General features: G+C 40.2%; 1 protein-coding gene across 2 annotated transcripts in view; it reads right to left on the bottom strand.

Moving 5' to 3' along the window:
- The window catches only part of LOC128622059 (gamma-aminobutyric acid receptor subunit alpha-3-like), a 92,545-nt gene that overhangs the window by 69,736 nt on the left and 6,939 nt on the right, over positions 1–15,870 (bottom strand). The window contains exon 2 of one of the 2 annotated variants that reach the window (XM_053648256.1): positions 6,091–6,198. In XM_053648256.1, coding sequence (XP_053504231.1) covers positions 6,091–6,176 — 86 coding nt within the window. In that variant the 5' untranslated portion in view covers positions 6,177–6,198. Of the gene's footprint in view, positions 1–6,090; positions 6,199–15,870 lie in introns of those variants that run through there. The other variant, XM_053648258.1, reaches the window with a different exon arrangement.

The raw sequence follows: 15,870 nt of genomic DNA, 5'->3' as shown, positions 1-15,870 counted from the left end.
AAAAAAAAGGAGTTGTCAGGGTTGATTGGCGAAGCGAGAAGCAAGTAGAATTAAAACGTACTTTAAACAGAGTGACTGTTCGAAAAACTTGTGATTTTCCCTTGGTGTAATTAAAAGGCAAATCAGTAGGGAGGATTAAAACATCCAAAGCTGAAATTCCAATCGCGACAGGCCCTCCTTGGCTCCACTGAACATTTGCACAGCTCTGAGAGAGAGAATGAAACACACTATTTTAATAATGCATTGAAATTAAAAAGGGTCATTTGCACGATAAATATAGCCGAAGTCGTTGATAGAATTAGACAATGAAGAATATTTCCATCCCCTTTTTTGATTTTCTGGTATGGTGGTGGGGGGGAAGAAATTTGCAGTCTGACTCATTCTTGTTTAATGTGCTTGTGGAAGCGTTCAGAAATTGCATGGCCATATGAGTTTTTCATATCAAGTTCTCAGTATTTGGCCTGCGGTCTGCCCCCTGTAGAGCCAGGGGAGAGCCTAATCAGACCCCGCTCTCCAAGCTGCCCACTGGAACTATTAGCGAATTAGGGGGTCTGAAGTCGACAGTGCTATTACTCAGATACTGAGCATAGTGCTGCTGTGGGTTCTGTCACAAAATAATATGAGGTGATTTAACGTAGTAATCTCTGCAGAGGGCTCATATATCACAACATAATCATGATGGAAATGATGTATTTGAAATCACTGCCACAGAGATAAAGTATTTCTGTATAAGGAAAGCCGTGAAGTGGGTGTTGGCTACTCTTGTGTGATATTAAATTTAATCTTCTCTACACGATACTACACTGCCATGATATCTAGTGATGTTTACTCTCATTATATTATATTATATTATATTATATTCGATTATATTATCGACATGCCAACCATTACATATTGTGCATAGGAGCTCCGCAATATCACATCAGTGTACGACTTTGTGGATTTTAGGTGAATTTATAAATGTATTTATTTATTTTTAAGATTTGGGGAACCTGTTGTACATTTTGTTTACAATATTAAACCTCTGTTTGCAATTTTTAAAAAAGTAACTTTTATATAGACAAAAATGCACACTGTTTTGCATTGTTTATTATTCAGAAATAAAAAAATTGTCTTTTCAGTCATCAATTTTCATCATTCAGATATTGTTCAAAATATTCAGATAACTGAATCAAATTGAATCTGGTATCGTGAATCAAATCGAATCGAATCTGGTATCGGGAATCAAATCGAATCCGGTATTGTGAATCAAATGTAATCGAATCCGTTATCATGAATCAAATCAAATCGAATCCGGTATTGTGAATCAAATCAAATCAAATCTGGTATCGTGAATCAAATCGAATCCGGTATCATGAAACAAGTCGAATCGTATCCGGCATCGTGAATCAAATGTAATCGAATCCGGTATTGTGAATAAAATGTAATCGAATCCGTTATCGTGAATCAAATCGAATCGAACCCGGTATCGTGAATCAAATCAAATCAAATCTGGTATCGTGAATCAAATCGAATCCGGTATCGTGAATCAAATCGAATCGAACCCAGTATCGTGAATCGAATCAAATCGTGACTGATATATTTTGGGTTGAAAATTGGACTTTTGGTTTTCAGTGGAAAGAAGGGGAAAAAAAGGATGAAAACTTTGACCTAAAAAAGGATTGTCAAATCTAACACTTTACAAAAGAATGTTAACGGTGATGACAAAAAGAAAGCGATTAAATATGAATCCCCTGAGCAGCGGATCGACGGTGAAAATCAGACAATCTATTTGTATTAGGATTATATTGAAAATGTGCTGTTATGTTTTATTTAATGCTATCAACAGTCCAGAGACTGCACAGCTCGTTATGTTATTACACCCTCCCCTCCCCTACTCTCCTTAAATCAATATCAAGCAAGCCTAGTGTAGGCTGTGCTCATTATATTCATAACATCTGGCTATTGCTTTCTGCCGTCACCATACCGTACTATACAGCATATAACTTATATGTTCACAGACGCATAAAAAACAAAGAACTCTATTGAGGCCCCTGATTGGTAATAAAACTAGAGATGATATTCACTGAGCACCTGCCACTATTACTTTCCCCCACAACCTGTAACCCATAAAACATGATAGCATGATAGCATCATACTGATTGCCAAGAGACTGGTATTTGTTGCCTAGGTCACCGTGCCACTGATGCCTGGGATTAGGAGTAGTAGTGGAGGGGTAGTAAAGGAGAGAAGTCAATGAGCAATCTATATGACAGGACGGTAGGAGTGGAGGGGCACGCTCCCCCTCGTTGCCATCGATTTTTTGTCACTTTAGCCAGGGGTGCTGAGACTGATCCCAAACAAAACAGACAACGGAAGAGGCTCAAGCTGTCCATGCTCATTAACCCGAGATTGTGCTTCAAAGGGTGGAGATAATGAGTGTGTGTGTGGGTGAGGTATCAGCCACTCTCTGGTATGCAGGTGCATTCATATGTAAAAGACGGATTGTGGAGAAGAATTGTTTAATCAAGCTGTAATATTGGCAAGCGAGTGCTCCCTGGGAGACTGTAATGACTAATATGAGGGATTTGTCTCAGGACAAGTTTATCCATTAGCAAAGTGTCCTTCGGGTAGCGATGATATTAGTGGACGTAGAAAAACAGGCAGGGCCCGTGGATACTTCCGAGGTTCTAGTACTCGGGAATCTTTTCCGCTCGTGCTGTATCTTTTCTCCGAGGTGACAGTTAAAAATCCGTTCTACGGTATGTAAAGGGTGTCTCGATAAAGCACAAGATGAAGAAGGAAGCAGCACAAAGGTGAAGCCTGATGATACTTCGTGGCGGTCGACGAGATCCTTGGCGGGGTCGGCGCGCACGAGTCAGCCTTCTATGCCTTCAGAGTGATTGAGGTCACCTTGTTAGTATTCACAGTGAGCCAACTGTGTTTTTTCTTTTCTTTCCTGCCCACAGAAAACATTAATTCCATGGCTCCACAATCAATGAGGAAGTGTCAGTAGTCATTTAGACACGTTTGGACGATGTACTCACCCAGGAGCACGGCTCCTGAGGCTTTAATGCCGGTACCTTTGAAGCCTGGAATACCAAGGATACGGAGCAAGGGTTGAAGGGATTTGTGGTGAAGGATGCTATTATCTTATCTCTCTAAGCATCTTTGAAATGTCAGCTGGTGGTGATGGAGATGAGGTGGTTGGGAGGTCGGGGGAAGGGGAGGGGGCGGACGACGACACCGAAGAGGGCTAGCACTCACATCTTCATTATGCTTATTAATGTATGGACGACATGATCCAATTACAAGAGAGGAACACAATGCCACCCAAATAGTGTTAATTATGTCTAATCTCCTCTAAGCCACGGTGGAACGTGTTTTGTTTTTTTCTCCCTTCACAAACAAAGCAGGACTAACCTTAATGCCAGCTGCCTTCTCCACATGTGCTACCCCCATTTTCAGGACGTTTGTGCATATGCATAACTGCATTCATTTAAAAAAATGGGGATATACTCATGCATGTCTGGAGAGTTTGAAATTAAAATACCTTTAAAAGGCACTGAGCAGCGGAAGGCAGAAGGATCAGGAGGAAAGTTCATGCACTATTTATTATTTCTGGGAGGATTTATTATTATTTTTTTAGCATTTTCTCCCCAGTTTGCTCACCCTCCATGCAGTTCTCCAGTATCATACAACAACTACCAACTGAGGAGGGTGAAGGTCATCACATGGAGCCAGCCGGCTGCATCTTGCCCAAAGGGCAGCATCAGAGAAAATTGCTATGATTGGCTAGTATCGCTGTGATTGACGGGGAGACAGAGCACGCCCCTCCAACCCAGAGAGTACGGCCAGTTTAGCTCCTTTGGCTCACCGGCGACAGATGGCTTGACGGATGGCTTTTCTCTGTAGCTGCTCCGTTACACTCTTTTAAATTGGAGCTCCTTCTGAGATAGTTGGAGAAATGGGACAGCTTAATAAACATTTTCTTCCTGTGCTTAAAAGATATTAAATATATATTTCATACACACTAACACTAAGTTTAAGGCCACTGTTTTTTGATCATCTTGGTTATTCTTTTTTTGGCTGTTGTTGTTTTAATCTTCGCAATCGTTTGCAAGGGAATAATGAGCCCTTTTACAAACAGAAAAACACAACATGTTTATTAAGATCAATCCAATATTGAAACTTCTCTTCTTTTCAACTTTCGGAACAGAAATCGCTCATTATCACAGTTACAACAGAGTGACGACAGAACACTGCACTTTTCCGGCATTGTTTTATTAGATTTTTTTTTCCAAAAAGAGACTCCTTTGAAAATGAGATGAGGAGAATGCAAGGAGAATCGTTCTGTTATGTGCTACTGAATAAAATTCAATATGCCATGTCCTCTCCCTGCTGACGTGTTAACACGGGCTAACGTGGTTCAACCGCCTCATGAATATTACCTGTGTAGAGCAACGATCGCTTTATCATTCCTCTTGTCTGTCCCTTTCTCATCCTCTTTCTGCCCTTCTATCTCATAGACTAATTCGCAGATTCAATTTCATGCATTTTTATGGAGGATATTGCCTGTAATAGAGCTATAAGAGGTCTGCGATAAAGAGACCTGCTGCGTATGCTGGGCCGTACATGCCAAGTTACAACGGCAGTTACTCACAGCACATCCTGTCAACCACAGAAAAGAAAAACTGCAGATTTTCAAACTGCCATCATTTCGTTTCTATCTGAGATAACTGAAACCAGTTTGTGAAGAACTTACCGTGCTTTCGCACCAGCGAGCGACGAGTCTCTGGTGTAGATCGTCTCTTACGTGTGTGTTACGTTTGTGTTACGTGTGTGTTATCTCTTGATGCAGTGAGGCAACAATTCAGCATTTTTAGCTCCGATGAGGTGCGTTACGTTACGACCCAGGCTTCGTATTAGCTTCGTATGATCATTAGCTGATCAGCAGCACAAGCTAACTGTGCTAGCTACATACACTCAGCTATGTACACTTGCCCAAAGGGCAGCGTAACACCCTCAGAGGAAAGTGCTATCTGCCCTCTTCCTCATACCTGACCTCACAGACGGCCAAGGATTGGCCAGTGTCGCTATGATTGACACGGGGAGAGAGAGTATGCCCCTCCCACCCAGAGAGGTTACACTCAACAGAGGCACCATCATATACGTAGATATCTATATCTATATATCTATATATCTATATATATATTCTAAGTAGTTAAATACATAATAAATAAAGCCCTAATCAGTGAGAAAATATTAGATTCCAGGCTTCGCATTAGCTAGGAAATTAGCAGCACGAGCTAAGCTAACACAAACAACGATCTCTGCTATTTTCTTCATAATGTCTCTATACACATTTAATGTGCCGCCCTTTAATTTAATGAAGGATACAATGTAACCATGGTCATAAGGTTTTCTCTTTTTTTTTTTTTTTGCTTTAAGCACTAATTACAGGTAGGAACTAAAGAAGTAGGTGGGGCACTGAGAAAATGTCATACCACACGCGCCATACGACTAGTCCGAGGAATAATTCTAGCCAATCGTTGGATTCGTCTCTGTACCTCATTACACTCTAATTTGCATAAATGAGAGAAAACCTCACCTCGCAATAACACTAGTGATTAACTCTGCAGGTCACAGAACGAGGCTTACTGCAGGCTATGGAAAGGAATCATATGGCAACATGACCTCTAGAACTTCTAAAATTCCTAAAATTGACAGCTTTCAAACTATTCTACCCTGAAATATATCGTAAAAGAGTTGTTAATACAGTGAAAGCAGACTGGTACATACAACCAAACTCCCCAACTTGAAATCCCTTTCTTTCTTGATTCTGTTTCAAAGTATATAGAGTTGCACTACACATTAATGTGGGTTTGTCTTTCCATTAAAACAAAAACAAACAAAAAATCCATTTTGGTGGCAGTTTTGCACAAGCAATTTAAACCCAGACGCAGCTGGCCCAAATGACATTTCGCAGCTTGTCAAAGCCGTATTGCTGTAACAGAACCTTATTAATTAGGGTATCGCTTGTAAAATATCCACGGAGCTGGAGATATGGAGCTCGGTGAGTGTAGGGGAAGTTGTAGACAATCATCTTACCCATTCTGAAGGCTGGGTTCGAGGAGCATTAGGAATATGCATATGCACGACGCAAGAACGGCAAGCTTGTCGGGAGCGCCAGCCATCTTCGCTCTGAATCCAGGAAGCCTGCAGAGGGAAGAAATGACGCTGAGAATGAGCAAACCAGTGGAGTGATGGAAGCCATTTTATGATTTATTGGTGGCTGCGTTGTTGACACCCGCCTGGCATGCAGAAAGCAACACATTAGCATTTGCAGAACACATGCTCTCAGCAGCCATGCGAGAAGCTTGCTGTTCCACATGGACAAACTAACACCAGGGTTGGCTCCAGAGACACCGTCTGAATGCGTTTTCTCATCGAGCATCAGTTTTGATAAAGATAGACTTTTCACCCTAACTTCTTGTATTACTTCTTGCAGAGCTGGATTCATAGCTGCTCATGGGAAGAACATCTCACTGGGCTGCCATAAAAAGGTTTTTTTTCCCCCCTGCCAAGCAGACTATAATGAACCGAAAGTAAAAAATTAATGTGAATATTTCTATTCAGACTGTAGTAAAGACCTCTGCTCCGTGTATGTGCTGTATGGAATCATAAGTAGACCATAATACAGCTCCAGGGAACGGCAATTAAAACAGGCCAGGCAAGAAGGGAAATTTACTCCTACATTTTGGAACACTAGTTTGATGGATTCTCGTAACAAACAGTTGTAGTAAGGCGTCTCCATCTGCGGCACACCGGAGCGGCAACTAACAGTACACGTTCAACCTTTTACAAATGTCCCCATGGCCGACATTTTCACTGTCGAGCTTCTGAGTGGTGAGGACGGCAGGAACATAATTAAATAACCCAGCGTATTTAATCTCTTTCGAATTATCATCATCATTAACATTATTTCTAAAGTATTAGATTTGTTGTAGTCCTATTTGACTGAAAGGTCCGTGTTTGAGCATTTTATGACGGAATTTTCATTTTTAAATCAATCAGTGTCCCTAATACTTACGTTTAGCCGATGTTAGCTCTAAACTTGCCTAATGTTCGCGAAGCAGAACTGTTAGATTTGATTTTACGTTAATGACGTTCTCCGTCTCCCGTGACGGAAAGCAGGTGCACCCGGCGAGTCCAGCCGAGAGCATGTGAGATAAGAAGATCCACTGAGCACCTGGTTAATTAAAACCTGATAAATACACATGGCCTCAGGAAAAGCACTAGCATGGTAGAGATTAAATAATTGAACATTAGTTCGTCTTAATGGCAAATAATGGCTCTTATTTATTTATTCATTCATTTATTTATTTATTTAAAGCTCTATCCAGCAACACAGCACTGTGTTAGCTAAATTTGAAGGCCTTCATAAGCCTTTGCGGTGGTTCTTGACTTGAATTAAAACTGAACATCGAGCCTCATTTCCCATCCCATGCAAGACAGTAGCATTCTTTTCAGGGATGTTAATCTGTTCCTGAGAAACCATTCCTTAAAAAAAAAAAAAAAAAATTTAAGAGTTTTAACTTTAAGTGTACAATCTTAAAGTTGGAAATGTGCTGTTCCCACACTCAACAATTCACAACATATTGCATTTTTAGCCAGTCCAATCCACAAAGCTTAATTGGATCCCCGTAGGTCTTCTACCTGCTCGGTCAAGCGTGACACTAATCCAGTGTTTCGGGCGGGCGCGGTGATGACATTTCCTTTTGAGATCTTGGATTAATTCTGGAGTTCTCAAAGGGATTCAGTGTCCTCGGTTATAAGCAACCAAGCAATAGGAGCAATAATGTACCTACTACGGAGGTTTCGCATGGGCTTCGACTTGGCTTCAGAAAAAAAAAAGCTTCAGAAGTCATATTGATAACTATGTAGGCCTTGGTCTTTCTGTAGGGTTGGATTGCGTGTATAAGAGCAGCTCACTCATTAGCTTGGCACCAGCTACAGAGGTTTCTGTTCTCACATCAGTCACGTCCATTCATACCTAGAGTTTTAGGGTCACTTTCTGCTCTGATATTTCTACCAGAGCCGAAAAGAACACTTAATTATGCCTATAACAAGAGCCACACATTACCATGTCCATACTGAGAGATTGACATGCTAGGTGCTAGACACAGCTCCTGAAAAAACAGACTCTGCAAATTCTTTAGACATACTGTGACGGTTTCATTGATAATTACAGCTGCTGTCCATCATTCGTTTGAGGTGCTTCGGTTTTTGTGCACCGTGCATCAAATGTCACCCATGTGCCTGCCCTGGCTTTTTTATTACTTTGAGCTTTGGTAGATTTAGTTTTTCCAGGAAGATTACTACCAGGTGCTGTGTTTCATCTCTCCTACACAGCAGAGGTGGTAAATATCACCAGGATGGCCGGACACCGAGGGAGCAAAATTGGCCGTGCTCTCCGGGTAGGAGGGACAGTGTTATTCTCTCGCCCGTCAATCACAGTGGCGCCAGTCAATCATAGGCATATGCGAGTTCAAGTATGCAGAAGAGGGCAGACAGCTCCTCCCTCTGAGTGTTACGCTACCCTGTAAGAAAAGGTGGAAAAGGCTTCGAGTGTCTTGGAGGAAGCCTGTGTTTGCCTTCACCCTTGGTCGGAATTGGCAGGTGAGAAAATATGGTAAAAAATAAAAATATCAGTTGAATACCTTCTTGTGCATGAGGAGATGTATGCCAAGGCCTTCCAAAAGTCATAATATAATCATTCATATATATATATATATATATATATATATATATATATATATATATATATATATATATATATATATATATACACACACACACACATATATATATGTATATATACACATCATAATTATAATCATAATCTTCGCACCTAAAACCATTGCCAAAAATAACGCCACCCTAATTTTCTCATACAACGTTAAAAAAAAAGCACTTTTTTGTTCTCTAACTGCTTTTGAGCTCCTTATAACCGTCACAAAAAGCCCTACGGACAGCTCATGTACTCCCTCCACAGACCTGCACAAGCAGCTAGCTTGCTAGAATCAGACGGCTAGCCTGCAACGATCGGCTTTGTTCTGATCGTGCAGAAAGAACAGTCATAACGGGCACCTAGGGATTGCGTTGGTGATTCACAATACGCTGAAGCATCGTGGTAAAGCAAAAACACAGCCAACGTTCACAAGCTAAACAGGAAACACATGGAATAATAAAAGCGGTGTTTTTAGATCTTTTTTTCTACACATTTGGGGGTATGTTGTTGGTAAGTTCAGATGGGTTTTAGAAAAAAAATCCCGTGTCAATACTATCAGCTCTCACGTTCTGAGCTCTTGACAGTCTGAAGAACACAAACCCATTGCTGTGCATTTTTCACAACGGTGAGTAGAGATTAAAATAACTAAAAGTGCCTGGAGGTGCAGATAGGAAACTCTTCTCAGAGAAAAGAGTTGTGTTTTCTGTGCCTTGATTCACAATGAAACTCACTTTATCTTTCCCTCCATTCACTTTCCTGCAGAGGCTAAAACAAATGCTGATTATGTTAAGCACTCTCTCAGACAGGTTTAGGAGTGATAACGCTGGAAAAATCCAGAATTCCCTGTACTGTATAGGGGATATTTTCTACACTGCCGGGGTGTAATGTATGTCAGATCTGTTTTGCGTAAGCCTATTATCATAAATCTGAAGGAAGATCAGACCGACATTCTGTCACAACATGTTCTTATGTCTAAGAGTAAATAGTCTATAGGTTCTGCAACCAAATAAATCCTATGATCGAGATCATATGGAAGATAACTAATAAACTAGTTTTTGAGTCATTTGAAGAAACTTTTCTTTCTTTTTCAGGCATCTACAAATTCTCATGACATCAGACTTTTGAAGTAATGAAAAATCTGAGCATAATGTTTCACCCTCGCTGTAATAAAGCATTATGCCCATACAGCATTATTATTATTTTTTCAGACTGATAAATGATTCCATCAACGTAAGACAGAGTTACTGAAATACTCACACTCAGAGCCGTTCTAAAGCCTGAAAATGTGCTCTACTATAACAAACATTAGCTACTTCATTATGACACAGCGCCTCTGGTAAAGTATTGCAGTGTCTTACGGTAAAATAGTTAAAAATACAAGAATAAAGAGAAAAGTATGACCAGACAAGACTGCAAAGCGTGGCAATATTGTCACACGTGGTAAGAGAAATTCATCTATACAAACAAATCACATCTGTGCAAAAGAATTGTGTGTGTGTGTGAGTGTGTGTGTGTGTGTGTTTGGCATAGATAACCATCTGAATATGTTTTTAAGTCTTATTGAGCATAGTAGCTGGGTAGCATAAAAGCACAATTTAAGCACCATCTGTCCAAACTTCAAACTCCTCGAATGGTGTCACATGAAATAGGAAAAAGTTTGGATCTAAACTTGATATCACTATTCGTGCTAGAGAATCAAAGCGAGAGGTCTCAAGAAGAAAGAGTCCTATTAGTCCTAACAATAGGAGAAAGCTAGCATGAATGATTGTGTTTCGCTAGCCAGAACTGAGTTAACATATTCAAACCAGCTGTGACTTTGTCGTGTGTATATTCCAAGGCCCCTTCATGGATCTTGGTGAAGAGGTTGTATTTCAATGAACCTCAGGATGATGGCTGCCGAGCTTAATGTTCCCAGCAGGACCACCCTCGATGACTGTAGAGGTCAGACGAGAGCGATCCTAAAGAACGCCAAAAAGGTACACGTGTATCCTGCCCAGGTTGGGTTTACCAGGACCCACCCTTAGAGCCAAGCCTGAGGGTGGTATCTGCACGGGAGTGCCTGTTTAACTGATCACCCTGGGGATGTGGGGAAATCTTTTGAACTCAGCACCTGCCAGATGAAGGCTGGAGGTCAGGTTACTTACATGGACTAGACCGTTGCAGTGGAAACTGGCTTTGCCAACATGGAATGTCACTTCACACTTCACATTCTTGAGTGTGTGATGGATGAAAAATGGATCGCAGCAGCAGAAGCATTTTTACAGCCACTGAACAGCTCTGCAGTGGTGACCTAGGAGTTCAGTTTTCAGATATACAGCTCTCTGTTTTCCAGTCACTCTTCATCCTCATCCTCAACTGATCACTAGATCTGGTAGCGGCTGTAAAAATAAAGTGACGTGTACAGGCGGTAGAAATGAACTTCCCAGCAACCCTCACTAATGTTGCTGGGATTAGTCTTCGGGATAGGGTGAGGAGCTCTGTAATCTAGGAGAGCCTCTGAGATTACATCTCTCAGATCTCTTATATCTGTCTTGGGAACATCTGGGGATCCCATCTAAGGAGTTTAAGTCTGTGCAACCCCTACTAGGAGAGTAAACGAATGAATGGATGGATATCCCAAGAGGACTTTCGTCAGAGACACAAATGTCCCTTAGACCTTAATAACATTTTATAAATATAAAGTTAGCATTAACTGCATACAGCAGATTTAGTTTGAACACTTTTTAAGGACTTTTTAAGGGGTGGCTTATAATCCTGAGTGGTTAAGGGCATTTCCCCCGGCTAATTTAATGAACAAGAGTTTGCATTTTTCACAGTTATTTCCTTAGAACCTTTAAACCAGTGACTGGAAACTAGTCTTCTGAACAACTGTACATCATCCTCCACACACACACACACCGGTTTTAGGGACAATGCCAGTTCAGTGGGTGCACAAGCTAAGGCTGAGAGCTAGGTGAAATACCATGACATTATAGGAATAGAGAAAAAAGAGAGCAAACACATCAGAGTCAGAGGTCTCCAAGGGGCAGTGCTTTAGTTTCTGAAACAGAACCAAATTACATTGCGATGAGAAACATTTCGACCCTGTAGAAAGTGCTTTCAGTACACGACCTGCCAACACTACAGCATCAGCACAGCTTCAATCACGGCAGTCCGTGTAAGATGACAGGCTGACGGTTTGAGGGCAGATGGGGGTAGCGTTGCTACCCGCATGTCAAAAACCACATTTATGAAACATTTACTACATCATAGCCATCTTCCAGGCAGTGCTCAGGCAAAGCCAGTGGAGCTTGAAAGAAAACTGGTGGTCGGGGTTGGATGTTCGCATTGGCCGCTTTATCATAAGACTTTCAGGAAGCTGAGTGCTTTGATGACTCAGAGATCAACCAGGATCTTAGACACTCTGAAGAGAATATGTGGCATGATGAGAATTTCTTCTGCATTAAGCAGTGTAAATTATTGTTGAAGTAGTTCTGAGAGCAAACATTATCAATAATGATCTTTTAGCAATCTGGAGTGTAGCAGGGAATGAGCAATTTAGATGAACCTGAACACAAGACAATTTAGATCATTTAGAACATTAGTAGAGCCCTCTAAGCGTACGCTCTAAACAATAGTGTTTTTGACGAGTTATGAGAAGTCTGTTTATTTAAATCAGGATTGACAAAACATAGCACTCTAAAAGAACAATGCACTACACAGCAGTTTCTTCTAGTGAGGTTTGTTTGGGAATTACATAAGGATCCGAATGAACAGGATGTGAGATTTCATGGAGACAATAAAACGCTGTTTTTCCATCAAAGAACATTTTAAAGGAATACCGCCACAGGGAAATTTCTCACCATCTCAGATGAAAATGCAACAACAACAAAAATATATATATTATAAAATTGCCCCTTGTGTGTGATACACGTACAATAGTAATGTTTTCGTTTGATATTTGAGCGCACCTTTAAGTGTCCTTTTTCCAGTTAAATAAAAAACACTTATCTACTCCGCTAACATCAGGCTTATTTGCAGGAATTAGCTGGTTAATGCTAGTTAAAGAACTAGTCTAGCATTGTGTTCATTTTATGTTACGCCAGGTTTGTTATTTTCCACAAAATATTAGAAAGCTAGGAAACAACGACCCAAAATGAAACTGCTCTTAGTTGATGCGATAAAGTTGTTAGCGATATTGGATGCGTTGATATTCACGTCTGTACATCGAATGGGGAAAAAACCTGTAAAATGCTTCTAGGTTGTTTCCTGTGTGCTTTTACATGATTGCAATCGTCTGTGCGGGTGCTTATTAACTACAGAATGTCGGCTAAATCGAGCAAAGAGTAAAGATGGATGCAAAAGCTCCGTCCTCCCACTATGCTTACATCATTTTAAAGCATATTAATATTAATGCATAATATCTCTAGACTAATAATTATGCACAACAATACTTAAAGTTCTCTATACACTAGAACACAGAGTTCTACAATACACCTCTGTATAATTACCCCCCCCCCCAATCCTCCACAGAGTCTGCTGAAAACATTACACACAAAAAACATGTCAATCTATCGGTTCTGTACAAGTAAGAACCACAATACGTGTCAACATGAGAGTTAGGATTTAGGTCAGACTTAACTTTTACAAAACAATCTTCACAAGAAGTAAAAATGACAAGCTGTCTGAAGTATGACAAGCAGCATGATGTGGAAATAAGTAACTGTAAAGTTAAAACTGTGGCTGGAAGCTCTTTCTTCCTGCACTGTAGCTTCAGAGAACAGTACAGTAGCTGATGTTTTACGGAATAGCAATAACACATGCTTTTAAGAGGTTTATTCAGCTTTAGATTCAGATTTTTATTCTGAAAATGCGCTAGTCCGCATCTATAAACATCAATAGAGCTTAAATAATTCTACACTATATGTATATGGATGGACTACTTTTCAATAAAATAAACAATATGCACTTTGTTATTTATTTATTTATTTAGGCTTTCCAACATTCTAGGTGAACACTACGCTACCGATTCAGACTGAACATTAAACTCTTCAATGCTACGGTAAGAATGCAGAAAGTTAATAAGCTAATGATGCAATTAACTACTATATTTACGCTGAACTAAACGTTCCTCATGCACCAGAAACACGTGAATCGCACATGCACAGTTTGTGAAAAAACTAGATTCAATTTCAGCTGTTACATGGACTGGATATTCCATGTATGTTCGGAACTGAAAAGAGTTTTTGCCAGATTTGAATCCTACGAAACATGTACAATGTTTTATCGTAACGTTACTAACTAAACTCACTACAGCAGTCTTTGCGGTATGACTATTTGCACACGAAGAACATTATAATATAATAATATAATAATATAATATACTAAATTAAGTCTGTAATGTGTGTTAAGTAGTACATAGTACATGTCGAGCTTGTGCTGTTGGCAATTTTTGTTTTTATTAACTTAAAATAAGTTAAGGTTAAGGTAAGATTAGTCTTTTCTTAAGATTATGTCTCTAGCCATTACGTGGGCTTGACATTTGAATGGTTCCTGCCCATGTACACGACGCTCCGCCCACAGGATCTTAAGTGGCTCGTATATTATGTTCTACATATCTTCCAGGTTATTTCTACAAGTAAGGAATAAACAAAATCGACCATTGCACTTTTAATGCTTTGAGAGCGAAGAATTCGGTCTGAATGTTTGTTCTCTGGGAACTCCAATACCAGAGCTTTCTCTGAGACGATTCACTGCATTTGAAGGCGAATGCGATTGCCAAGCACACTCAAGCACTTTTATTAATCGGCCATGCGGTCAGGCTGATCAGCCAATACCGTTTACCTTAAGATGCTTAAAGTCAGCCTAATTAATCATCAAATTGTTCAACCACCAGACAAGATCCCACGCATCTTGACAAATCTCGATTTTTCTATAGTTTTCTATAGCTTACGTTGTATAGATTTTTTTTTCGCCAGTGTTAACAATTATTTCTATCGATCGTTAAAAAAAAACACTAGATTTAATGTATTACTATTAAAACCGTCAGAACACATTTCACTAATCTAATTCTCCTAATATTTTCATATTAAGCCAGATGTTCTCACTACTAATGATAGCCTAGTTTTGCCAGGAAATAAGCACTCTTCTATGTTGTTTTGCTAAGAATTCTATTATTAAAGCCTAGTAATAAACATATATTATTGAAGGCTTGTATATAGGCAATAAAATAAGGCCGTACATAATAAGTACAACAGTTAAAAATAAGAGTTGGAATACAAGAGTAAATACAAGAATATTAATTGTATACTCGTTTTCTAATGCAGTTACAATGTGCCGTGTGCCGTTTCGTGCCTGAACGTCTCCAGTGACTCAGAAATTAAACTCCCTTCATCTTGTTTAATATGTTCTCTTGGCTCCTGTGGGACTCTTTCAATGTCATTATGCACTAAAGCTGATTCTGAAGCATGTATTCCACATGTTGCTTCTGGCTCTTTGCCCTCATCAGAGCACACTGTTGTCGCTCCACAATCGGTCAATAATCAGCTAGGTGTCAGAACTGTGACACAGTCACATCACATCCAGAGGTCTCCATTTGATAATCCTGCTGCTCTTTAATCGATCGTCCCTCGTGTTTCTTCTCCATGAAAAACGATCAATAGAATAAGCAATCTGTGGCTCTACTTCTCAGTCTGCTTAGCACCTATTGAGATCATTAGCAATCCATCTGGTTTCCATCCAATCACAATTGACTCTAATTAAAAATATGAGTAGGGGAATGATTAATAGCGAACACACGGCAGTTAAAAAGTTGACTTGGCTCACTATCTCGCGCTGACAAGGGGAAAATGAGTACGGAGAGCTCACCACGGGACTGATGAGACGGCATCCACAAGACAGGAAGAGAAAACGAGATGAGACCTGGCTAATCGTAAGCCAGGCGTGGATAGAACTGTGAGTGAGAGAGAGAGAGAGAGAGAGAGAGAGAAAGAGAGAGAGAGAGAAAGAGAGAGAGAGAGAGAAAGAGAGAGACTCGGCTTTTTTCTGCCACAAATCGAGGTCATTAATGCCTGAGAGCCAGCAGCCGTGTACACAGAGCAAAGAAGAGGACGACGTTA

This window comes from Ictalurus furcatus, chromosome 18 (genome assembly GCF_023375685.1).
Source record: "Ictalurus furcatus strain D&B chromosome 18, Billie_1.0, whole genome shotgun sequence".
Classification (NCBI taxonomy): domain Eukaryota; kingdom Metazoa; phylum Chordata; class Actinopteri; order Siluriformes; family Ictaluridae; genus Ictalurus; species Ictalurus furcatus.
This window is presented reverse-complemented; position numbering and strand designations above follow the sequence as displayed.